General features: G+C 48.4%; 1 protein-coding gene across 2 annotated transcripts in view; it reads left to right on the forward strand.

Annotated features, from left to right (window-relative positions):
• The window catches only part of SMC5 (structural maintenance of chromosomes 5), a 152,843-nt gene that overhangs the window by 35,032 nt on the left and 91,505 nt on the right, over positions 1 to 26,306 (forward strand). For both annotated transcript variants that reach the window (XM_044272871.1, XM_044272877.1), the window contains exons 10-14: positions 7,639 to 7,793; positions 12,465 to 12,578; positions 13,379 to 13,473; positions 22,202 to 22,334; positions 24,807 to 24,980. In XM_044272871.1, coding sequence (XP_044128806.1) covers positions 7,639 to 7,793; positions 12,465 to 12,578; positions 13,379 to 13,473; positions 22,202 to 22,334; positions 24,807 to 24,980 — 671 coding nt within the window. The remainder of the gene's footprint in view (positions 1 to 7,638; positions 7,794 to 12,464; positions 12,579 to 13,378; positions 13,474 to 22,201; positions 22,335 to 24,806; positions 24,981 to 26,306) is intronic.

Genomic DNA, 26,306 nt, shown 5'->3' on the forward strand with positions numbered 1-26,306 from the left:
AAGGAGAATTATCCGGCTCGGACGAGCCACGTCCTTTTTGGACTATAGGGCATTTTCAAATCCTGTGACGCCAACCACCTCTCTAAGTGGTTTTCCACAGAAGACGCCCGAATACTAACAGGGAGCGTGAGCAGCAGCATCCCTCCTCGGATGGCTCTGGCTCTCCCCCCCCCTCGTCTAGAGGCGCGTTCGGGCGACTCTCCCCTCCCTTAGGGAGCGCAAGTCTGAAGGAGAATTTCCGGCTCTGATTAGGTCATGGAGCGGGACCCCTCGCCTAAGCTCTCCACCAGGGTGGCTGACTTAGTGGTGACTGTCCGAGACACCTTTATTCTCCAAGGGGATTCTCCTCCTTCCACTGGTCAGGAGTTCCCCCTTTTTCCGTCCAGGCAGTCGGAGACTACCATGTTCCCGGTCCATGAGGGATTTTTCCGCGGTCATGTCCAGGGCCTGGGGTGGTCTTAATAAGGTTCTCGACCACCCAGCGCATGAATATACTTTCCCTTCCCTGCTGACGGCGAGGAGAGGTGTCTCCTCCCCCTAAGGTGGATCCTCCGGTGGCCGGATTAGCCAATTATGTGGCCCTTCCTGTCTTAGTCAGTTCCTCTTTCCAGGATGCTGTAGACAGACGCATAGACTCTCTTCCAGGTCCTTTTTTCGCTGGCAGCGCGTCCCTGTGACCTACCTTTCACTCAGCAGGGGTAGCCAGTGCTCTCTCGGTGTGGTTACAACACCACCACCAGGAACTGGCGGTACGAGATGCGGCTACTAACACACTGGAGTTGGTTCTCCAGATGTCTCAGGCTTCTAACATTCTTTGCGAAGCTTCTAGGGACATTGTTTCCCTCTTTGCCCGCAGGTTGGCCATCTCTGTCACTCAGCGCGAAGAGATCTGATTGAAGGTGTGGGACGCTGACGCCTCCACCAAGCGTTCCCTTGCTAATCTCCCCTTTGGGGTTTCCAGGCCTTGTGGGGATCAGCTGGACGAGTTCGTCTCTGCATGCCTTTTGCCGTTTCTCATCTGGTAGGCCGTCGCCTGCTTCCTCCGCCGGGGGTCTCAGGTCGCCCGCAAAGAGGCCTTCCTTTGCACCAGCCTTCCCGGCACTAGAGGGCCCAGTCAGCCCGCCCTGCTGCTCCTAGGCCTATCACATGTCCCGATTGCGGAATCCCACCATCGATTCCTGCGCTTCGCCATTATGGGTCGACACTGTCAGTTTGTCGCCCTTCCTTCGGGTTGGCGACCACCCCGCGGGTCCTTGCCACGGTCCTGGACCGCTCATGGCGCTTCTTCGTACCAGGGGCATTCCTTTGCTGCCCTGTCGGGACGATATCCGGATAGAGGCCCCCCTCTCTACCGCAGACCACGGACAGCGTCCGGATCACTGTTCAGACCCTGGAACGGTTCGGCTGCCTGGTAACTTTCCCAAACTCCTGCCTCTTCCCGTCCCAGAGGCTCTCCTTCCGGAGGGTGATTTTGGTCACCTCGGCTGCCAAAGTATTCTACCAGCCTTCAAGTCCTCCCAGGTCCAGGGGGCAGTGTCGCATCTGCTGCGCTCCCCGTGCCTCTCCATTCGGGAATACTTGCAGGTCCTGGGTCTTATGGTAGCCTCTTTCGAGGCCTTTCCACATGCCCAGTTTCACACTCGCCTGGCGCAACAGGAGATCCTTTACCTTTCAGCGGGTTCGGGCAGTTCTCCCTTGGTGGCTGTTCCCAAAGAACCTGAGGTCGGGGAGTTCCTTTCTCGCATTCTCCTGGACGATCGCCGCCACCGATGCCAGCATCCTGGGTTGGGGGGGCGTTTTCCAGTCTCGCACGGTTCAAGGAATTTGGCCGGCGGCAGAGTCTCGCCTTCCAATCAACTTTCTGGAATTGAGGGCGATTTTTTCCGCTCTCTCTCTCCTATTGGACCTCTCTCCTTGCGGGCCTCCCAGTGCGGGTTCAAACGGGCAATGCCGCGGCCGTGGCCTATATCGACCATCAGGACGGGACCCGCAGCCGGATGGTGATGCAGGAGGTGAAGTGAATTCTGACGTGGGCGGAGACTCACGTTCCGGTGTTGTCAGCAGTTTGCATTCCAGGAATGGACAACTGGACAGCGGACTTTCTAAGCCACAACACGGTGGATCCAAGCGAGTGGTCTCTGCATCCAGAAGGGTTCGAAGAAATCTGCCACAGGTGGGACCGTCCGGATGTGGACTTAATGGCGTCCGGGTTCAACAACAAGATCCCAGTGGTCCTGGCTCGCGCCCGTGATCCGGAGGCGTACGGATGGATGCGCAGGTGTCTCCGTGGCAGGACTTCAGCCTCCTCTGTTTTCCTCTCCTGCCAAAGGGTCTACGCCAGTTCGAGGCGGAAGGGACTCCGACCGTTCTCATCACCCCAGAGTGGCCTCGCCGCGCGTGGTTTTTCGGACGTGGCTCGGTTGCTGGCGGACGCCCCATGGCCTCTTCCCGACGGACAGGACTTACTGTCTCAGGGCCCGTTCTTCCGCCGGAATTTGCGGTCTCTTCGTTTACCGGCGTGACTGTTGAAACCGCCATCCTGATAAAGATGGGGTTCTCGGATTCAGTGGTTAGGACCATGATCAGTCCGGGGAAGTCTTCTTCCTCCCGGATTTACTATCGTACCTGTATGGCCTTCCTATCCTTTTTTGAGGGTTCGGGGTTCCCCCCCCTTCGGTTTTCCATCTTGATGGTACTGTCTTTTCTTCAGTCTGGGCTTGTGCAGGGACTGTCGCTTAGTTCCCTGTAAGGTCAGGTTTCGGCGCGGGCCGTCAGAGGTCCCTTGCTCTTAAGGGTCCGGTGGTGACCTTTCTTCGGGGGTGGCGCATTCGGTTCCCCGTATGTTTCCCCCTTTGTCTCCTTGGGATCTCAATTTGGTTCTGCGCGCTCTGCAGTCGGCTCCCTTCGAGCCTTTGAGGAGGGTCTCTCTGACTGTTCTCATCTGGACTTCCTTGTGACCATAGCTTCTGATACAGCTACATAGCGTAGTGATTAAAGTTCTGGGCTATTATGCAGTGGCTGTGAGTTCACGTCCCATCACGAGCTTTTAGGTCAGACTGGTGTCGAAGCTGGCCGCTCTTTCCTGTCAGGAGCCTTAATGGTTTTCCTCCAGGATTAAGTTGTGCTCCGTCCAGTCCCCTTCTTTTTGCCCAGGGTGGTCTCTCCCTTCCGCCTTGATGAGGATCTTGTCCTGCCTTCCTTTTGTCCTTCTCCGGCTAACCCCAAGGAACGCACTCTGCATTCCCTGGATGTTGTACGGGTCCTGAAGGTGTGTCTCGCGGCTACTGCTTCCGTCCGCCGTTCTTGGCGCTCTGGATCTGCTTGGCTATTTCCGCGGCTTGTCACGCTTGTGGTGGAGTTCCCCCGGCTAGAATTGCCGCTCACTCCATTGGGGCGGAGGGGGCTTCCTGGGCAAGACGCAGTCGTGACTCTGCGTCTCAGCTGTGTACGGCGGCCACCTGGTCGTCCTTGCATACCTTTGCAAATTTTTGTCAGTTGCATTCACTGGCTTCGGCTGATGCGGCTTTGGCCGCAGGGTTTTGCAGGCTGTGGTTCCTGTTTGACCGTTGGGGCGTTCCTCCTGGCGGTGCTGATATTTTTTCCCACCCCATGGACTGCTTTTGGACGTCCCATGGTCTGTGTCCCCCAATGGAAAAAAGCACGAGAAAAGGAGATTTTTGTGAAACTCACCTGTAAAATCTTTTTCTCGTCTTTTCCATTGGGGGACACAGCTCCCACCCATTATTCCTGTTGCAGGAGGGGTCTTTAGTTCAGTTTTTCTGTTTCTGGTTGGACCTTATGGCTTGGTCCGATGGTTTCCATGATTTTTTTCTTGCTCCTTCTCCTACTGCTTGTGCAACGCCTGAGTTCCTCCTGGTGGAGTCTGGGGGTATAGCCCGAGGAGGAGGAGCTCTTTCATTTGCATAGTGTCCCTCCTACTAATACCTCTAAGCTATACCCATGGTCTGTGTCCCCCAATGGAAAAGACGAGAAAAAGATTTTACAGGTGAGTTTCACAAAAATCTCCTTTTCTCGCTCTTTCCTTGGGGGACACAGCACCCACCCATTAATTGTTTTTTCTCTGTGCGTTTTCCGAGTTTTTGTTACCCGTTGGGTAGTTGGCTTGTTGGTTCCTTGTTGGACTTTGCCTTTTCTCACTGCTTGGACACGCAACTGGCAGTCTCTCTCTCCAGGCTGAGGGTATAGCTGTGGAGGAGGGGCTTAACAGTTTTCACTTAGTGTCACGCCTCCTATGGAGATGAGCTATACCCAAGGTCTTCTGTGTCCCCCAAGGAAAGAGCGAGAAAGAGATTTTACTGGTAAGTTATACAAAAATCTCGTTTTTAAATACTTGCATGCTATGCAACGCAGCAATTGAACTCGTTAATAAGCTGAAAAACTGCCCCTGACCGAAACCATCAGTTATTGTCAACCTCCTCTGTATCCATGTCACCACTTTAGCACCTACAAAGTAATTACATTTCATTAAATTATTTTTAGTGCATCCAATATAAATGACACATTTTACGGTGTACTCTTTTACATGGCCGTAATGTTTGAATGACTCCCTCCCCACATTGAGCATTTACTAGTCCTGTAAAAACCGTCCTTGACATAATATTATGTGGACTTAAACTAGACCAAGTGGGTATTTACTTTTCCAGGCTTAATCCTTTAAGGACAACTGGAAGTCTGGGGTTTAAACCTGTTGCCCACTTGGAAGCTGAGTGTTCTCCATAGCCACCAGGTACCTGCTGTTTTACAAAACAGACAGACAGTTGGAGGCAATATCCATGATTGGCGGTGTTGCCTACTACAGACATTTAACCCCTCGGATGCTGTGGGAGCTATTCAGTTGCATTGGCAGCTTAAGGCCCTCTGAAGGATCTGAGGCTTGCCACAGTAGTGTTCCCATGGGCTCCATAGGAACATAGCGGATCTCCCATAGACAGCAGTGGTAATTTATTCTAGTGTATGGGGGAAGCGATCAGATGATCACATGTTAAAGTTCCCTAGGGGGACTGAAAAAAATAAAAAACAAAATAAGTAAAGATCATCGCCATGTCCCAAAATGTCCATACTTTTAAAGTCTAAACTTATTTATTTCTTATGATGAAGCATGTAACGGGGGGAAAAAAAATAAAAAATAAAAATTGCCAATTTGCCGTTTTATTATCACGTCACCTCCCAAAAACTTGAATAAAAAGTTATCAAAAAGTCCATCAATACTCTAAAATTGGAACATTGAACACTAGAGATTGTCTGTCTGGCAAAAAATGAGGCCTCACACTGTTCCGTCGACATAACAATAAAAATTTGATGGTGGTCAGAATATAGCGATGTAAAAGAAAAACATTTTCAAAGATTTCTTTAATTGTTAAAACACAAGAAAAACAATATAAATGGGGGTACTGATCTGTAGAGTGATAGTGACGGGTCACATTTACCGTAAAAATAAAATCCCATAAAACTGGCAGTATTTTGTTCAGATTCGACCCCATTTTGAAATTTACTTTTCTAGCTTGCTACTACATTATATAAGAAAAAAAGGAATTTCAGCTCGCCCACAGTCGCCGTGCACGGATCCCGGACCAGGAATCAATTAAAACCGTTGGAAAAATCCAGCAGCAGGGTTAGGATAAAATCCTATTTCTTCATTCTAAAATTCATAGGCTGACCAGACAGGCAAGGTCTGCGCGTTTCGACTGTACATCTTGATCACGGTCATGATTAAGACGTACAGTCGAAACGCATAGACCTTGCCTGTCTGGTCAGCCTATGAATTTTATAGTTAAGAAATAAAGAAATTGGATTTTATCCTGAGCTGCCTTTCTGGATTTTTTCTTCCTACTAGCCATTAGAATGTACTTGTCCCGCACAAAACAAGTCCTTATACTGGTATGTGAACAGGAAAAAAAAAAAAAAAAGTTATGGCCCTGTAAAGACAGGGCGTAAAAAAAATGGAAAATCGCTTGGTCCTTAAAGGGGCTGTCTCACCTTATCAGATGGCATTTATCATTCATAAAATGTTACTCCAATCCACTTAGTAATATATTCCTTTTCTGAAAATTGCCTCCTTTCATATTTCAGTCCCCTCTTTCTTCCCAATATAGACTCTCGTTTCCAGAGTTTTAGGCTCACCAATGCAATCCAGCAGTGGTGGCCTTGCTAGCACACTGGCAGATGTCTCTGGCCTGTCTGGTGGCAGGGATTGTGGGAGTGCACATAGGCACGCAAGAGCACCAGCTCCCGTTCCAGCCAACTGACATCAAAACTGGTACTGTGTTTGAACAGCATTGGGGCTTGCGCATTATCCCAAAAGCCGTTCTACACAGTTACTTCCCTGGGAGCTCAGAGCAGCGCTTGAACAGAAGGTATTACAGATCCAGGGCTCAATAGGCCTGTAATACACAACGCTACTGCCAGCTGTAATCACGTAATTGATAACGTGTACAAAAAAAAAAAAACTCTGGATAGGTTATCAGTATCTGATTGTTGGGGGTCCGACACCTGGGACCTCCTCCGATCAGCTGTTTTGAGAAGGTAGCGGCACTCTCAGTAGCGCTTCCTTCCCTCAGCTTAACCTAGGCCAGTGACTCTACATTTATCAGTCACGTGGCCTAGGCGCAGCTCATTCCCATAGAAGCTAATGGGGCTGAGCTTAATACAAAGCACAGCCGCTGCCTTCTCAAACTGCTGATCAGCAGGGGTCCCAGGTGACGGACCCTCAAAGATCAGATACTGATGACCTATCATGATAATATGTCATCAGTATTAAAATTGTGGAAAAACCTTTTAACTGTGCCTCAATCAAACACACAGTCACCTCCTATCTATGTAGCAGATGGCTTTGGGCTGGGGAACAGTGCCAGCCCTGAACTGATGAGCGTAGACAACCCCATTAAGGGTTTAAAAGACCACTGCTCACTCAAAAACAAGAAAACAAAGCATAATTTACAAAGAAAAAATGAAATTTACAAAGAGCAGTTTTAGCAGATTTCCTGCAGTCTGAGAGCTGCCTCCTTCCTCCCAGCCCCTGCAGCATTACCTGGGGATCAACTCAGTTTGTGAACATGACCTTACAGTCAAACGTCCTGGCTCACATGCGCTAGCATCAGAGGGAGAGAAGACATTGCTGCAGCCTGAGAGAAAAACTGCTTTTCTATTTATTTTTTAGATACTGGTTTAAAGCCACTACTGGATAAATGCCACTTACTGAAGTGAGGCAAACCCTTTAAGAGTAGCTGATGTACTACCCCAAGCCAGACCCCAAAGTTATCGGACCCCTAAATGATCACATTGGCATCAGGACTTTGTGTACAAGCCCAGCATGGGTGTTGATGGGGTCTTTAAATATCCGGGCTGCAAACCCCAATCAAAACTGCGAGCCCTGAAGATCATCTCATTAGATTCACCTGCATTATGCCCCTAAGGTGTTAAATAAGTTTAGCCTGTTGTTCCTGTGAATCTCAAGAGATGCTGTAGTGTAAAATGGGTTAAAAAATACTTGCATATACCACTTTGTTCCTAAATGTTATCGCAGTTCACGTGTTTTTTTCTGCTGTTTCTCGCCATCTTTATCTGTGGGAACACTGTTACAGTATAATACATTTAAATTTTACCGTTATCCTCTTACAGATAAATCTAATCGAATAAAGCAATTTGATAATCTGTTAAATTTGAAAGAAGAAAAATTGCAGAAGAGGTTTTCAGACACTTACAATGCAGTTGTGTGGTTGCGAGAAAATAAAGAGCGATTCAAGAAACGCGTGTGTTTGCCCATTATGCTTGAAGTGAGTATTTTTAGTGGAAGAGGTAACTATAAGATTTGAAAGCATACTTTGTATTTGTCTCTATATTGCATGTTACTTTCTGTGTATTGGGACTACAACTTGTCCTGCGAAAAAACAAGCCCTTATACAGCTACACTGATGGAAAATATAGCTCTTGGAATGCAACAACAAAAAAAGGCTTGGTTATTAAGGGGTTAATGATGTTAGTATATTTTTTTTTAGGATGACCTTTTGGGGTTCTGCACGTTTAGAATGAACTAGTATTTCCTTTTCTATGACCATCCAATAAACATCACATCTGATAATCTGTGAGGGAATCTGTCACCAGCGACCTTCCCATCTAACTATTTACATAGACACGTAGCTGTGGTTCACCTGATCCAAGTGCTGTTTTTATTGTGTTGATCGGAGGCGCTGTTCCCGAGTTACGATGCCCTTTCCCAATATTCAAATTAGGCGTTTGGTTTTACTGTTGCTATTTTTGCCCCCAAGCTCCGCTCCTCCCTGTGGCCAGACCTGTCCTCACTGTTTTAACAGGGCCAGCCAGTGGCAAAGCAGGAAATGAGAGGCTAGCCAGAGAAAGGAGCAGAGCTGGGGGCAGCAAGATCAAAGGTGACGCCCTTGTAGCACCAATCACATAATTTACATATTAGGCCTAAGTATTTTACCTCAGGAACTGAGCTATGTGTCTATGCAAATCGTTGGATACGGAGGTCGTTGGTGACAGAGACCCTTTTTAAAGGGGTTTTGTGAGATCTTCAATTCATGTCCAACACTCACTGCACCCACAAGGATCACAAAACAAAGGGACCACCCTAGTCACTGGTGCAGCAAAGCCTTATTATCTCAGCAGGGCTCCAGATGGCGACCAAAATGGTCGCCAATGCGACTAAGAATTTACAAATGGCGACAAGACTTTTTAGTCTTGTCGCCATTTGCGACTAGACCCTCCGCGGCAGCTCTGCAGTAGAACAGCGGCGGGCACAGGAGCTGATAGTTCTCTGCCCCGCCGCCGCCGATGTTCTTCTCAGTCTGAGTCAGCTCGGTCACAGCACACAACAGCAGAGCCGCTGGCAGCAGGGAGGGGAGGGGCTGGGAGGAGTGTAATCTGATCCTAGAGTGGAAGCTGCTTCTGCCAGCCCCTCCCCTCCCCGCCCACCAACCAGTCAGAGCTGAGGCAAGGCAAGGCGAGCACTAGCAGCTCTGAGTCACTGACAAGTACAGGGAGTAAGAATCGAATGAGTCACAGGTGAAAAGAACTAAAGATCCGACTTAGTTAGTGACTCATTCGATTCTCTCCCTGTACAGTGTGCCCCCCCCCCCCAACACCCCAGTATAAGAAACTTTGGTGGCACAGTGTGCTCACCCCCCCACAGTATAAGAAACATTGGTGGCACAGTGGGAAGTGCCAATGAGGGTTAAAGAATAATTTAAAAAAATTAACTCACCTCCTCCAGTTGATCGAGTAGCTGCCGGTCTCCTGTTCTTGCTTCAGGACCTGTGGTGATGTCACTGAGCTCATCACATGGTCCATTACCATGGTGATGAATCATGTAATGAGCACAGTGATGTCACCACAGGTCCTTTGACAGGTCATGAAGAAAGAACAGGAGACGATCAATTGGAGGAGGTGAGTTAATTTTTATTTTATTTTTTTAACCCTCATTGGCACTGCCCACTGCGCCACCAATGTTCATTATATTGAGGAGGGGGGGGGGGGCGCACTGCGCCCCCAATGTTTATTATACTGGGGTGTTGGGGGGGGGGGGGGCGGGGGTAATGCACTCTGCGCCACCAATGTTTATTATATTGGGGGGGGGGGGGGGGGCGCACTGCGCCACCAATGTTTATTATACTGGGGTGTTGGGGGGGTGCGCACTGCGCCACCAATGTTTATTATATTGAGGGGGGCACACTGCTCCACCAATGTTTATTATACTGGGGTGTTGGGGGGGGGGGGTGCGCCTTGCGCCACCAATGTTTCTTATATTGGGGGGGCGCCCTGCGCCACCAATGTTTATCAAACTGGGGTGTGGGGGGGGGGGTGCGCCTTGCGCCACCAATGTTTCTTATATTGGGGGGGCGCCCTGCGCCACCAATGTTTATCAAACTGGGGTGTGGGGGGGGCGCACTACGCCACCAATGGTTTTTTTTTTTGTTTTTTTTTTGCGCGGTATTGAGTATCGCAATACTTTATGGTGACGAAAGCGAATCAAAATTTTGGTATCAAAACAACCCTATGCCGATCTGATCGGAGTAGCGTTGTCACGATACCAAAATTTTGATTCGGTTTCGATTTGGCGACTAAAAATTAGATTTGGCTCCTAAATTTTTTAGTTCAGGAGCCAATGGCTACCAGGTATTTTTTTTAGTCTGGAGCACTGCTCAGCATGGCAGCTCTGCTTGGTCATCTGAACCCTGTTTAATGGAATGGCAGGAGCTCCTGTACCAGACCTGTAGGTATGTAGCTGTACCTTTCTCAGTGGGCAACCCTCACTCCACATTACATTACTTAAGGAAAGAGTGTAGGCTTGAGCGAATTGGGTTTGGACTACTCGGTCTGAACCAGATTTGTTTTGGCAACTTTGTTTAGAATATGCTCTCTGTACCGCAATAAAATGTATTGGCTTCTCCTGAGGCCTTGTCCTTCTCATCACAAGTTACGCAAGACTTGCTTAGTCTCGTGCCTGTGATGTCACGTTACAGTTCGGTTTTGGGCATAATTTACGGTTTCAAAATCGGAAGCTGAACTGAGGGACAGAGTTTGGCTTCAGAACCCGATCTGCTCAAGTCTAGAAAGGACGTTAATTGAAAGTGCTGGACAACCCTTTTAACCTTGACCTGAAGGAATTATTCGCTGCATTTCCTGTGCCAAGCTTGTGTTTTTCCATTGTTACGGTCCTTTTCACTATGCACGTGCACTACATAGTCATGGCCGTAAATGTTGGAACCCCTGAAATTTTTCAAGAAAATGAAGTATTTCTGACAGAAAAGTATTGCAGTAACACATTTTGCTATACACATGTTTATTCCCTTTGTGTGTATTGGAACAAAACCAAAAAAGGGAGGAGAAAAGCTAATTGGACATAATGTCACACCAAACTCCAAAAATGAACTGGACAAAATTATTGGCACGCTTTCAAAATTGTGGATAAATAAGATTGTTTCAAGCATGTGATGATCCTTTAAACTCACCTGGGGCAAGTAACAGGTGTGGGCAATATAAAAATCACACATGAAAGCAGATAAAAAGGAGAGAAGTTAACTTAGTCTTTGCATTGTGTGTCTGTGTGCGCCACACTAAGCATGGACAACAGAAAGAGGAGAAGAGAACTGTCTGAGGACTTGAGAACAAAAATTGTGGAAAAATATCAACAATCTCAAGGTTACAAGTCCATCTCCAGAGATCTAGATTTGCCTTTGTCCACAGTGCACAACATTATCAAGAAGTTTGCAACCCATGGCACTGTAGCTAATCTCCCTGGGCGTGGACGGAAAAGAAAAATTGATGAAAGGTGTCAACACAGGATAGTCAGGATGGTGGATAGGCAGCCCCAAACAAGTTCCTAAGATATTCAAGCTGTCCTGCAGGCTCAGGGAGCATCAGTGTCGGTGCAAACTATCCGTCGACATTTAAATGAAATGAAACGCTATGGCAGGAGACCCAGGAGGACCCCACTGCTGACACAGAGACATAAAAAAGCAAGACTGCATTTTGCAAAAATGAACTTGAGTAAGCCAAAATCCTTCTGGGAAAACGTATTGTGGACAGATGAGACCAAGATAGAGCTTTTTGGTAAAGCGTATCATTCTACTGTTTACTGAAAACGGAATGAGACCTACAGTAAAATATGGTGGAGGTTCATTGATGTTTTGGGGTTGTTTTGCTGCCTCTGGCACTGGGAGCCTTGAATAAGTGCAAGGCATCATGAAGTCTGAGGATTACCAACGAATTTTGGGTCGCACTGTAGAGCCCAGTGTCAGAAAGCTGGGTTTGCGTCTTCCAGCAGGACAATGACCCCAAACATACGTCAAAAGGCACCCAGAAATGGATGGCAACAAAACGCTGGAGAGTTCTGAAGTGGCCAGTAATGAGTCCAGATCTAAATCCCATTGAACACCTGTGGAGAGATCTTTAAAATTGCTGTTGGGAAAAGGCGCCTTTCCAATAAGAGAAACCTGGAGCAGTTTGCTAAGGAAGAGTGGTCCAAAATTCTGGGTGAGCGGTGTCAGAAGCTTATTGATGGTTATAGGAAGCGACTGATTTCAGGTCTTTTTTCCAAAGGGTGTGCAGCCAAATATTAAATTAAGGGCGCCAATAATTTTTTCCAGCCCATTTTTGGAGTTTGGTGTGACATTATGTCCAATTAGCTTTTTTTTTTCCTCCCTTTTTTGGTTTTGTTCCAATACACACAAAGGGAATAAACATGTGTAAAGAAAAACATGTTTCTGCAATACTTTTCTGTGAGAAATACTTCATTTTCTTGAAAAATTTCAGGGGTGCCAACATTTACGGCCATGACTGTAATTGCTGTGCAGTTGGAACTGCTGAAAATCGCAGGCAAATGTAATAAAAAAACAAACAATAATACATTTTACCATTCCTAATATTTTCAAGGTCTTGATACTTATTTGTAGTCGTTCATTACTTCATTCATTTATTTTATACAGATTAATGTGAAAAATCACCAACATGCCAAATATGTGGAAAATCACATTTCTATGAATGACATGAGAGCCTTTGTTTTTGAAAGCCAAGAGGATATGGATGCATTTTTGAAAGAGGTACAGTGAACTGTTAAATAGACTGTACATTACATTCACAAACGAACATGTTGTTAAAGCGTATTTCCAGATATTTAAAGGACGATTGTTCAGTGTGTGTGCCTGGTATGGGTAACTATTTCCGTTTCTTTGTTAATAGCCCCATTTTTAAAGGGGTATTCCGGTGTCATAATATTGATTCTCTCCTGAGGATAGGTCATCAATGTCAGATGGGTGGGGGCTCAAACCTCAATCAGCTGTTTCAAGGGGTCACGGCACTTGTGCGATCACTGTGTCCTTTTCAGTGTTTACCTCTATGCCGTGTACAGTGTAGTGATGGTGCAGTGTAAATGGACTCCGATCGCCACACGGGGGAGCTGGAACACAACCGAAAGTGCTCACTTTCGGTTTCAGCACGCTCTGATGCAGTGGTCAGGATTGACCACCACATCTGAGGGGTTAAATGTCTGCGATTGGCATTACTGCTGGTTGTGGACATGAGCTGCGGGTGTCTGCTAGAAGAAGCAGGCGGCTATGGTGCCCGCAGCGGGCAGGAGCAGGCGCCATCTTAAAACACCTGCCCAGCGCCATACATGTACGGCGCTGGGCGTGAAAGGGTTAATAAAAAATGTCCATGAAAATTTAGGTACAGTTAAATTACATTGTTTAAGATGCATGAATGGTGGAAAAAGGTGCATTACAGTAATTGTAATTAATAGATAATAAAACAAGTACTTTTGTACTGTATAGTTTCCATCTGATTGTAGCATGGTGTTCTTAGATTATTTCATTTTTTTATTTTTATTTTCATTTACACATAGGTCCGTGACAATCAAAGGTTAAGAGTTAATGCAGTCTGTTCCCCTCAGGAGTTTGTTGCAGATAAGAACCCATCAAAGCCAATCGCTGAATTACAGTAAGTCACCAGTGGCTTCATTCATATACATTTACTAGTGTGTATATACCCAGCATTGTCTGGATGTACATCTTTCTATATAAATATTTTCTAATACTATTTCTAACCTGTAAATTAAAGAGGTAAACACCCATCCTGCAGCCATCAGGGCATGATTGGAGTTGTAGTCTTGCAAAAGTTGGAGAGCCACTGATTGGTAAACATCGATCCTACAGTATTGGAAGAAGTGCTTTAGTAAAATGAAAGCTGTGATTTGTTGTTGTGGGCAACAAACTGTATTTTAGATAGAATATGCAGAGTGAGAAGCAGTGCTTCAGCAGTTAGTTACATTAGTGTAAAAATGCATGCTGCATCATTGATTGCTGTGGGAAACAGTGTCTTTTACACTGCACATGTTAGGAGATGAGAGGCAGAGGGAAGCAGTTACATTAGTGTATACATTTTAATCCATGCTAAATAAAAAATACTATACTTTATTAGAACCTTCCAGAAAACAAATGAGGGTACTTTCACACTAGCGGCAGGACAGATCCGACAGCTGTTCACCCTGTTGGATCTGTCCTGCCTCTATTTCGCCGTGCCGCCGGACTGCCGCTCCGTCCCCATTGACTATAATGGGGACGGGAGCGGAGCTCCGACGCAGCACGGCGAGAGGCTGCCGGACTAAAAGTACTGCATTTCCGACTTTTTAGTCCGGTGGCCTCTCACCGCGCACTGCCGTGCTTCTTTGGAGCTTCGCCCCTTCCCCATTATAGTCAATGGGGATGGAGCGGCAGGACGGATCGGACAGGGTGAATAGCCTGTCGGATCCGTCCTGCCGCTAGTGTGAAAGTACCCTAAAAATATAATATATATATTGACACCAGTAGCAATGTTCCATTCACACAGCATTATTGGAGAATGACATTGTGACAAATATATGAATGGGCCATACAAAAAATACAGTGAAAAACAGTTCCATGTAAAATGCCCTCAAAAGACAAGGGGAACTGCCTCCGACAGGAGAAGAAAAGGTTCAGTCTCCAGAAGCGTCAAAGCTTCTTCACTGTAAGAATCTGTGGAATAGACCTTCTCAGGACGTGGTCACAGCAGGAATAGTGGACAGTTTTAAAAAGGGTTTAGATGAATTCTTAAAAGTAAACAACATTAATGCTTATGAAAATGTGTAGAAATCGGAGTCTTGCTTCCTTCTGGTATTCGCGTCACCACTTATCCCTTGGTTGAACTTGATGGACTTGTCTTTTTTCAATTGTATCAACTATGTAACTAAATAAAAAACACAATACTTTTATTAGAACCTTCCAGAAAACAAATATATATATTTACAACTAACATAAAGTATAATGTGTCACAGGAAAACATGCACACGAACGTGGTTTGGTTCCGCATCCGAGCTGCATTTTTTGACGGACGTCATCCTTTTTTTTTTTTTTTTTTTTTTTATGCGGACCGCAAAACAAACGTTCGTGTGCATGTAGGCTACGCCAGAGTTTTTACCACATAAAGTATCATGTTACATTTGCAATAATAGGCTTTGTCAGCAAGATGAAACAGGACTTTGGGGGTTAAGAGGGTTGTGACTTTTTAAATGCCAATTTGTCACATGTAGCATTTTTGCGCTGCCCTCTCCATATTCCTTATTTCTCGTGCGTGGCATTGGGGGACACAGCACCATGGGTATATGCCCAGCTGCCACTAGGAGGCTGACACTAGAAACAAAAAAGTGTTGGCTCCACCCAGGTGGGCTATACCCCTCTGCTAGAGCCAGAATAACTCAGTCTAGTTCTAGTGTCCGTAGGAGGCAGACATGACCTGCTAGCAGGTCTTTCTGCTAATTTTATTTTTTCTTTATTTTATTTTTTTCCTTTTTTTCTCTACAGGTGGCAGGGGTGGCGCCATCGTGTTCCACCTTAGTTGCTCCCCTGCGGGCGCGTACTCTGGTACCTTGCAGCCACCCAGTCCCCAACGTGACCTGCTTCTGCAGTGGATTCCGGCGGACCCACGGCTTCCGTGTTGAGTCCGCCGAGGGGGTGGTCATGCTGCGCCTGAAATAATCGGAAGGTGAGTATGGCTTACTCCCCCCCCCCCCCCCCGTGTCCCCCACAGCCTGTGGCCCTTCCTTTACTCTCATCCTTCTGGAGCTTTTTTAATGGGGTCTGCTCCTTTAAGACGGCCGTTTTCGGCTTTCCCCTCTCCCTACCTCAGGTGACTGTGTCCCCTCCTCCTCTGCCTGTCCGCGGCGCTGTCATTTGCTGGCGGGCAGGGGTGCCTCTCTCTGTCTCTCTGTCTCTCTGTCTCTCTGTCTCTCTGTCTCTCTGTCTCTCTGTCTCTGTCTCTCTCTGTCTCTCTGTCTCTGTCTCTCTCTCTGTCTCTCTGTCTCTCTGTCTCTGTCTCTCTCTCTGTCTCTCTGTCTCTGTCTCTCTCTCTGTCTCTCTGTCTCTCTGTCTCTGTCTCTCTGTCTCTGTCTCTCTGTCTCTGTCTCTCTCTCTGTCTCTGTCTCTCTCTCTGTCTCTCTCTGTCCCTCTCTGTCCGGCAGCGCTTGGATATCACTAAAGGCCCCGGCTTTTGCCTAGGCCGCGGTCACGTGGGCGGCCTCCGTCTCCGCCTCCTGGGCTTCCCGGGCTTCCTCTCTTGCTCCCTCCCCTTGTGGGCGTTCCTCTGGGAGGTTCCCCTTCTTCCGCCCAATCCAGCGCCAGCGCGGGCTGCTGGGGGGGGCGTTTCTTCTTCCGAACGGCTTCTCAGTGCCTCTGGCTCTGACCTGAGCGGTGTTCGCGTGCGTCGCCATCTTCTCTCTGCGCCCAGATCCTCCTGCGATCGGTTTCCTGGGACACAGCACCATTGGTAGTGGTAGGCAGCCTCTGGCTGACTTCTTTCTTTCCAGGTTCCACCATCCGCCCTCATGTCTTCCTCTGGTCAGGCCCCCACTCCCCCCGCCGCCATTTCCACTCATTACGCCTGCTCTGTGTGTAATAGGAAGTTCCCATGCGGCCAACCTACGTCCCTCTGTGTGCAGTGCCTCGCCCCCGGGCCCGCCCAGTCCGCTCCTGCGGCCCCTACCTTGTCGGTTCTCCCGGAATGGGCTGCTACCCTGTCCCAGGCCATAGGTAGCCTTGCTAGCCTCTCCCAATCCCTGGCGCAGTCCCTGGACAGTCTCCCTGCCCAGATTGCGGCTGCCTCTGGCAGGGCCCCTACCGCTGGTGATGCGCCTGGCGACAGTTCCCATCCTCGCTCCGGCACTCGGTCCCGCAAGCGACCACGTACGGTCTCGGCTGGGTCCCACTCCTCCTCAGCTACCCCGGATCGCTCTCCGGTTAGGTCTGAGTCCGGTGAGATTTCTTCTTCAGCTGCTTCCGCCGCTCCTGGGGACTCCTCCGCTTCAGATTCTGAATCTGAGCGGTGTTCGGCGATGTCGGCAGCCGTGCAGGATCTCATCAGGGCCGTTCGGGACGCGCTCCATGTACAGGACGTTCCTTCGTCCTCCTCCCTGGAGGCAGTGTCCTTCCGCCGTTCTAAGCGGTCCACGGTGGTTTTCCCCAATCACGAGGATCTGGACGCGCTCCTTGCCAAGGAGTGGCGTCACCCTGACCGGCGCCTTCATCTCACCAAGGCTTCTGATGTCCCTTATCCCTTCTCAGAGGATTCGGTCAATCTCTGGACGATTCCCCCTCTGGTGGATCCTCAGGTCGCTCGTCTGGCGAAAGCTACTACGCTTCCCCTGGCTGATGCGGCTTCCTTGTCGGATCCCGCTGATAAACGGGTCGACTCCTTGGCCAAGTCCGTTTTCATTGCAGCGGGCGCCGCCATCCGCCCTGCGTTTGCCGCCTCCTGGGTCGCCAAGGCATGCGCTATCTGGGCAAAGCAACTTCTCCGTGCCTTACCTGCTGATTCTGACCAGGGGGACTTGGCAGTGCTTGCCTCCCAGATCTATCAGGCTTCCAAGTTTCTTTGTGACGCCTCTATGGAATCGGCTCGCCGCTCTGGGCGTGCGGCCGCCAACTCTGTGGCTATCCGCCGCACCATTTGGCTTCGTTCCTGGGCGGCGGACTCCGCCTCCAAGAAGGCTCTTATCTCTCTTCCCTTTCTCGGTGGAAAACTTTTTGGGAAACGCTTGGAGGAGCTCATCTCCGAGGCCACTGGAGGTAAGAGTTCTCTTCTTCCTCAGAATCAGCCTCGCCGCCGTCGTTTCCCCGGGTCGTCCTCCCGGACGCAGTCCTTTCGGGCCCCTCCTGCCCGATCTGACAAGAAGCCGTCCAGGCCCTCTTGGCACGCCAAGCCCGCTCGTCTCCAGTCCACTAAGCCTCCTTCCGCATGACTCGATCCCCGTCATGGTGGGAGGGCGCCTGCTCGTCTTTCGGGATGTTTGGCGGGCAAACGTAGAAGACGCTTGGGTTCTCGAGGTGGTCTCTTCTGGGTACAGAATCAAATTCACCGACCTTCCGCCCAGTCGTTTCTTCTTGACGTCCCCCCCCCCCCATGTCTCCCGCCCGAGCAGACAGGGTTTTTTCAGGCCATTCATTCCCTGCGTGCTCTGGGGGTCATCGTTCCGGTTCCAGAGTCAGAACGTTTTCGGGGCTTCTACTCAAACCTATTCACTGTCCCCAAAAAGGACGGCTCACTCCGTCCTATCCTGGATCTAAAGGCGCTCAATCACTTTGTCCGGGTCCGTCATTTCCGCATGGAGTCCCTCCGGTCTGTGATCGCCTCTCTGGAGTTGGGCGAGTTCCTGTCGTCCATCGACATTCAGGATGCCTATCTCCACGTTCCCATCGCCCTCTCCCACCAAAGGTTCCTTCGCTTCGTGGTGGGTTCTCTGCATTTGTAGCCCTTCCCTTCGGTCTGGCTTCCGCACCGAGGGTTTTCACCAAGGTGTTAGCTCCCCTCGTGGCTCTTCTTCGTGCCAGAGGGGTCGCCTTGGTGCCTTACCTGGACGACCTTCTGATTCGGGCCCCGTCTCCGGAGGACAATCTGTCCAGCCTGAGCATCACCCTCTCGGCTCTTGCTCGGTTCGGGTGGCTTGTCAACCACTCCAAGTCCTCCCTTATCCCACGCCAGAGGATGCTCTTTCTGGGCATGCTTTTCGACACTCGCCTCGGGCGGGTGTTCCTTCCCCCAGAGAAGGTTTCCTCTCTTCAGGCGGGGGTGCATCTTCTCCGCAGGCCGTCCTCTCTGACCATCAGGACGTGTATGCGCGTCCTGGGGAGGATGGTGGCCTCATTCGAAGCCATTCCTTATTCCCAATTCCACTCTCGGGACCTTCAGATGTTCATCCTATCCAGGTGGGACAAGTCCCCGGAGGGTCTCGATCGCCTTGTTCGTCTCCCCCCTCACATTCGACTGGATCTCTCCTGGTGGTTGCTTCCTCGGACGGTGTCCCTGGGCCGGTCCTTCCTCCCTCCCAGTTGGCGGGTGATCACGACCGATGCCAGCCTCTCGGGATGGGGAGCGGTGTTCGAGTCCCTCACGGTTCAGGGTCTGTGGTCTGTTCAGGAATCCTCCCTGCAGATCAACGTTCTCGAACTCAGGGCAATTTTCTTAGCGCTGTCGCACTGGACTTCTCGTCTACGCGGCCTCCCGATCCGGATTCAAACGGACAATTCCACCGCCGTGGCTTATCTGAATCATCAGGGGGGCACCAGGAGCATGATGGCCCTGCAAGAGGCCTCTCAGATCCTGCGATGGGCGGAGGACCACGTTCCCGTTCTCTCCGCCGTCCACATTCCCGGGGTCGACAATTGGGCGGCAGACTTTCTCAGTCGTCAGCTCGTCGACCCGGGCGAATGGTCTCTCCACCCGGAGGTGTTTCATCAACTGTGTCTCCGGTGGGGAACTCCGGACGTGGATCTCTTCGCGTCTCGCCTGAATCACAGACTTCCGCGCTATGTTGCGCGGTCCAGGGATCCACAAGCTCTAGCGGTCGATGCCCTAGTTCTGCCTTGGTCTCAGTTCGACCTTCTGTATCTCTTTCCGCCCATCCCTCTTCTGCCTCGAGTGCTCAAGCTTCTCAAGGCAGCCCGGGTGCCGGCGATTCTGGTGGCTCCGGATTGGCCCCGCAGGGCGTGGTATGCAGATCTCATGTTCCTGCTCGCCGACGTTCCATGGCGTCTTCCCCTGCGCCGCGATCTCCTTTCGCAGGGCCCTCTGTTCCACCCGAATTTACCGCAGCTTCGTTTGACGGCGTGGCTGTTGAGACCGCGGTCCTGAAGGCCCGTGGTCTCTCGGACTCTGTCATTCAGACGATGCTTCGCGCACGGAAGCCCCAGTCGGCCCGTATTTACTATCGGACCTGGAGGGCGTATTTTGCTTGGTGCGAGTCCGCACGTTTTCGTCCCCTCCTTTTTTCGGTCCCTAATATTCTGGCCTTCCTTCAGGCTGGCTTTGATAAGGGGCTTCGCCTGGCTTCTCTTAGGGGGCAGATTTCTGCCCTTTCGGTCCTTTTTCAACGTTCTGTGGCCGCGCGGGCTCAGGTTAAGACTTTTCTGCAGGGTGTCGCTCGCCGAGCCCCTCCTTTTCGCCTTCCGGTGGAGCCGTGGGACCTGAATCTTGTCCTCGATGCTCTTCAGTCCTCTCCTTTTGAGCCCTTGGCAGACATCTCTCTGTCGTTTGTGTCGTTTAAGGTTGCCTTCCTTGTGGCAATCACCTCTATCCGTCGGGTTTCCGAACTGGCGGCGCTTTCCTGCCGGTCGCCTTTCCTGGTGTTCCATCAGGACAAGGTCGTTTTGCGTCCCGTTCCTTCCTTTCTTCCTAAGGTTGTCACCTCGTTTCACATCAATGAGGAGATTATCCTTCCTTCCTTCTGCCCTAATCCTTCTCACCCTCGGGAGAAGTCTCTCCATTGCCTGGATGTTGTTCGGGCCCTCCGCTGGTACCTTCGCCTCACGGAACCCTTCCGTCGTTCGGATTCTCTTTTCCTGGTTCCGGCGGGTCCTCGTAGGGGTTTGCCTGCCTCCAAGGCCACCATCTCTCGCTGGGTTCGGTCTGCTGTCAAGGAGGCCTACGCCGCGAAGGGCTGTGCTCCCCCTTCCAGGTTGACCGCTCATTCGACTAGGGCAGTTGGGGCTTCCTGGGCGGTGCGTCATCAGGCTTCGCTGCCCAGCTTTGCCGGGCCGCCACCTGGGCGTCAGTTCACACTTTTTCTAAATTTTACCACATTCATCCCCTGGCTTCTGCTGACGCCAGCCCCAGCGTAAGGTTCTGCAGGCAGCGGTGCTTTAGGTTGCCGTCTTGGCATTCTTCTTCCCTCCCTCAGGGACTGCTTTGGGACGTCCCATGGTGCTGTGTCCCCCAATGCCACGCACGAGAAAAATGGATTTTTTGTACTTGCCGTAAAATCCTTTTCTCGTAGTAGGCATTGGGGGACACAGATCCCACCCTTTCCTTTGGAGCATTTATTCTTGTTCGTGGTTCCGGCGTTTGCTTGTGGTTGTCGGGTTCCCCAGTTCAAGACTTGTTGGCACTCCGTTTCTTTTTGGTTCAGGTGTGGCGTTCCTACTGCTTTTTGTACTGACTGAGTTATTCTGGCTCTAGCAGAGGGGTATAGCCCACCTGGGTGGAGCCAACACTTTTTTTTGTTTCTAGTGTCAGCCTCCTAGTGGCAGCTGGGCATATACCCATGGTGCTGTGTCCCCCAATGCCTACTACGAGAAAAGGATTTTACGGTGAGTACAAAAAATCCATTTTTTCACATTTATCTTCATTTGCACCTGTTTTGAGGCGCAAATGAAGACAGAAATCTATGACAGGTCTAAGCTTTATTGTAGATTTCATTATACCGGTTACCATAATATGCAATGCCACCTTAAAGCAATATGTTATAGAGCAGGAGATATCAGATTAATATATAGTTTTCTGGGAAAATATTCAGTAAAACCTGTAATTTGTACGCTGGTATCTCAGCTTTTTCCACTTCTTGTGAAGAGCTATTGGTACAGGAGGGAGGGGTTATCAGTGATTGATAGCATTGTGTGCATACAGAGACAGCTGGTAATCACTGATATCCCCTCCCTCCTGTACAGATAACTCTTCACAGGAAGTGGAAAAAGCAGAGATACAAATGTATAAATTACATGTTTACTGAATCTTTTCCTCTAAAATTATATATCAATCTTCTCAGCTCCTCCTGCTCTATAACATGGTGCTTAGATTGCATTGCATTTTGTGGTGACAGGTCATCCTTAACCTCTTGCGGACACATAACGTACCGTTACGTCATGTGTAGTTCGGCGGTGATCGGAATAAGGTACCTGCTCAAATCATTGAGCAGGCACCCTGGGACAATGTGGGGGAGGGTCCCGTGACTACCTATTCAAAATTTTTAGTAAATTTTGGTGTGTGGTGTTTTTTTTTTTTTTTTTGTGGCCTGGATACGTCAAAGTGTTAGTTATCACCACATAAAGTGACACTGGTCAGATTTGCAAAAAATGGCCTGGTCCTTAAGGTGAAAATGAGCTCAGTCCTTAAGGAGTTAAGCAACCTGTGATGGATCACTACTGTCAGAATAGAAGCTTTCCCGCTGAAGCTTTGGGAGACATCTTCCATTTTCAGGGATAATTAATATGATAATCCAGGAAGTGGAGAGCAGCAGTGGTTTGGCGAGGTATCGAATAGTTAACTCTTCCTTGACCATTAAGTTTTATGTACCTGAAAGCAACGTTTAAAAATATGTACACTTTAATATTGATTAGGTATTGGTATTCTTGGGGCAGAATCATGTCTTATTTTATTTCTGCAGGCAATATGGCTTTTTCTCGTACTTAAGAGAATTATTTGATGCTCCACATCCAGTGATGAATTACTTGGTCTCCCAGTATATGGTTCATAATGTACCTGTGGGCACAGAAAAGACCAGACATTTGATAGAAAGAGTAAGTAACCAGCCATCAAGATTTTTCACAAGGGGCAACTTATCTTACAGTAAACTGACTTAATTGCACCCAACAATTATCCGATTTTGTGTGTAAATTGTGAAAATGCATGCCAGACAAATGTTCTATTGATAAACTAAACAAACATAAGATATAATGTAAACTGATACAAGCACAGCAACTACTAAAAGAGAGACCACAGATCAATGTAGAGGCTACAGGGCTCACCTGAGCTCATTGGCCCCTTGGAATAGCTGATTGGCACGGATGCTGAGAGAATCTAAAATTGATAGCCTATTCTAAGTATAGGCCATAACGTTTAGAGAGGTTTTCTGGGACTTTGATACTGATGACTTGGTGTCCATTCACACGTCTGTAAGTGTTCTGCGGATCCACAAAACACGGACACTGGCAATGTGCATTCCGCAATTTGCGGACCGCACATCGCCAGCACTCTAATAGAAAATGCCTAATCTTGTCCACAATTGCGGACAAGAATCGGACATGTTCTATTTTATTTTTATTTTTTGCGGATGCGAACGGCACATTCCGGTCCCATTTAAAATGAATGGGTCTGCACCCGATCCGCAAAATTCCGGAACGGATGCGGACCCATTTTGCAGACGTGTGAATGGACCCTTATCCTCAGGATAGGTCATCAGTATCTGATCGGTGGGGGTCCGACACCCGGAACCCCCACTGATCAGCGAGCAGCGCTTGCAGTAGTGCAGCAGCCTTCTCTCTGCTTTTCCTAAGCCAGTGACAACACGTTCATTGGTCACGTAGCCTAAGCGCAGCTCAGCCGCATTCAAAAGAACCGCTATACAATGTACAGTGCTATAGTTGATGAGCTGCAAGAAGGCAGCGGCGCCAACAGGAGCTCTTGTACATTCTCAAACAGCTGATCTGCGGGGGTCCTGGGTGTCGAACCCCCACTTATCAGATACTGATGACCTATCCAGAGGATAGTTCATCAGTATAAGTCAAGGGAAGCCCTTGTAACCCTTTCCCACCATAACCGTTTTCTGTTTTGTTTTCATTTTTTACTTTTCATATAGCTGTATGAGGGCTTTATTGTGGTACAAGGTGTTTTTTTTTTTTTGTGTGTAGTGACATCATTTAATCCCTTTGCTGGGTAACATTTAACCTGTATGGCCTTAAATGGGTTGTCCAGCCCCTAATATTAATGACCTGTCCTCAGGATAGGTCCTCAATATCTGATCGTTGGGGGTCTGGGATCCGGGACAAGGAGCATGCGAGCAGAAGAGGAAGCGCCACCTCCTCTTTAAACAGCTGATTGGCAGTGTCTGACCCCCGCCGATCAAATATTTATGGCCTATCCTGAGGATACGTCATCAATATTAGGAGATGGACAACCCTTTTAAGAACACATTCCTAATTTATTTTTATTTTTTCTTCTTCCCTGGCTTCGAGGAGTCATGGCTTTTTTACACTTTCTGTTTTATATAGCCATATGAGGCTCTTATCTGCTGACCTCATAAACACTTGCCATATTCTTATCAGTTTGAGAAGATTTGAGCGATGGAGTGTTTTATGAGGTCAGGAGATCAGAGATAAGAGCTTCACGTGAGCTTTCAGAAGACAGGATTCAAAGAAGAGAGACTGTGACAGCTGGCAAATAGATTTTTAGCTCTTGTATCTAAAAACGGCTAAAAATGTATAATAAATACCAACTGAAAAAATTATTTTTAGTCCAAAATAAGTCAAATGCAATCATAAACAAAATGCTACCAAAGGTGTCCACAGCCTTTAACTCAATACCAATTTTAAGCTTCATAAGCTTAGCTCAGTTAAACTAAGCTTGTTTGTTAACGTCAGGAATTACTTTGACTCCTGCTACATCTGTATATGTACAGGTGATGATGATAATGGTTTAAAAACCTGTATACATAGATATCTTGTCCTAGCGTGGCTGCTGTTAGAGGGACAATATAACAAGACCGGCCGTAAGTGACCTTCATTGAGTAACGCTGTGCGTAACCCGTACATGTGCAGTGCTATGCACAGTGTTACTGAATGGAGGCTTCTGATAGACAGATATAGTCACTTGCCTATCCATCAGCTGCCATGTTGGGATAGGATCATTATGTATACATAGGTGCTTGCTGGAGATGAGTGAATTAATTCGTTCATCAGAGTTCTTGAGCAGTGAGGTGCTGTACTGCTGCTCAAGGGGCTCGCCCCTCTTGCTTGATTGACAGGGCTGGACATCCTGTCTGGCCCTGTTAATCTCCCGCCTGTGCCTCTGCTCTGCTGCTCCCTCCTACCAGAACAATGACTGTGCTTGCACTGCTACATGAAAGTGCAGCTACTGTGTATTTAGACTCAACACTGATTGCCAGACTGCGGTCTATACGTTGATAAAGCCTGTCCGTCACCACATGGCGTGTTTATAGCAGAATGGTGGCTAGGAGACACACACACTATTGACCACTATATTATTTTATTTAGGTCATAAAAGAAACTGGACTGCGACAGATGTACACTGCTGAAGAAAGATATGTAACAAAAGTATCTGCATATAGTAACAATGTTATCTCTAGCAATGTTTCCTTGAAAGCAGCCCAATTTCTAACAGTAGCAGTGGATCCAGAGGAAAGAAGACAGGCAGTTGAACAGTACAAGGTAAAAGGAACACTGGTAGAAGCATAGAGAAAGATCATGTGATCCATCTAGTCTGCCCTTATATTATTACTTCGTATAGTCCTGTGGTTATCCCAGGCATGTTTACATTCACCTACTGTAGGACTCATCCTAGCAGCAGATCCTGTCATTGCTTCTAATGTCGTCGTCCCCCAACTAATTTTAGATTGTGCCCCCCTTCTTCTTCTGGAAAGGTATCTCTTTATTTGGAAATCGTATGTCCACTGCAGCGCTGAATGATCCGAATTGTTGATTGTTATTGGCATAATAAGAATCTTTATTTATAGAGCGCCATCATCTTCCGTGGCGCTTTACAGTCAGGATTGTCACAGTGATTTCCAAGTATCGTATTTCGCTGACATTTCTTATCTCTCTGAAAAAAAGATAACACACTACAGTCTCAAGCAAACCGCCCCAGCCCTACATAAAGGTGGATTTAGACAGGCCGAGTGAGCAGCTGATTGTCGGGGAGGAAGCGTTCCTGCTTCTTCAATGAAGGAGACTGCGCATTTATATGCAGCAATCTCCTTCACAGTATGAGGACAAGGGATCACTATTGGGATCCCTCGTCCTCATACAGAATCATGGCTTCTGAGCAGCAGATCACTGTTTAGACAGCACAGTCTGCTGCTCAGAAGCCATGATAGATGGTGCCTGCTCAAGCGACAGGATTTATCGGGTGATCGGCGGCACATTTAGATGGTCAGATGATCCGGATCGACTGTACTGAGGAACGGTCATTCCCGATAATCGGGACGATTATTGGTGAGTCTAAATTGACCTTAAGGCTGGTCCAGGGTTTACCTGATCACTTATAGCTTAGCTGTCATTTTTTTTTGTAACGTGTAGGGGGCAGTGATAATGACCATTTTGTAATATACTTTAATTACGAATGCCTTGCATTAGTAGTGCCCCTGACTTCTGTTTACTGAACTGTAAAGATGCGCTCCTGCTGCTGCCCTCGCTGCCTCTCTCCTATCCTATATAGCCCTAAAACCGGCGCTAATATATATATATATATATATATATATCTATATCTGTATATTTTTCCCTGCTTGGCGGCTATGTCTATAACTGTTCCTGTGTAAGCTGGGGGCGATGTATAAGAAACAGACGGCTAGATGAATTACTGCGAGCAGTGCGCACTCGCTATTGAGAAGGCAGGGAGACAGCTATTCTACACTATATAGGGGCAGCTGTATATTATATTTTCCCCTATATAGTGTAGAATAGCTGTTACTTATCTCCCTGCCTTCTCAATAGTGAGTGCCTACTAGCTGTCTGCTGCTTACACTTTGCTCCCAGCTT

Source organism: Bufo gargarizans, chromosome 1 (genome assembly GCF_014858855.1).
Source record: "Bufo gargarizans isolate SCDJY-AF-19 chromosome 1, ASM1485885v1, whole genome shotgun sequence".
Classification (NCBI taxonomy): domain Eukaryota; kingdom Metazoa; phylum Chordata; class Amphibia; order Anura; family Bufonidae; genus Bufo; species Bufo gargarizans.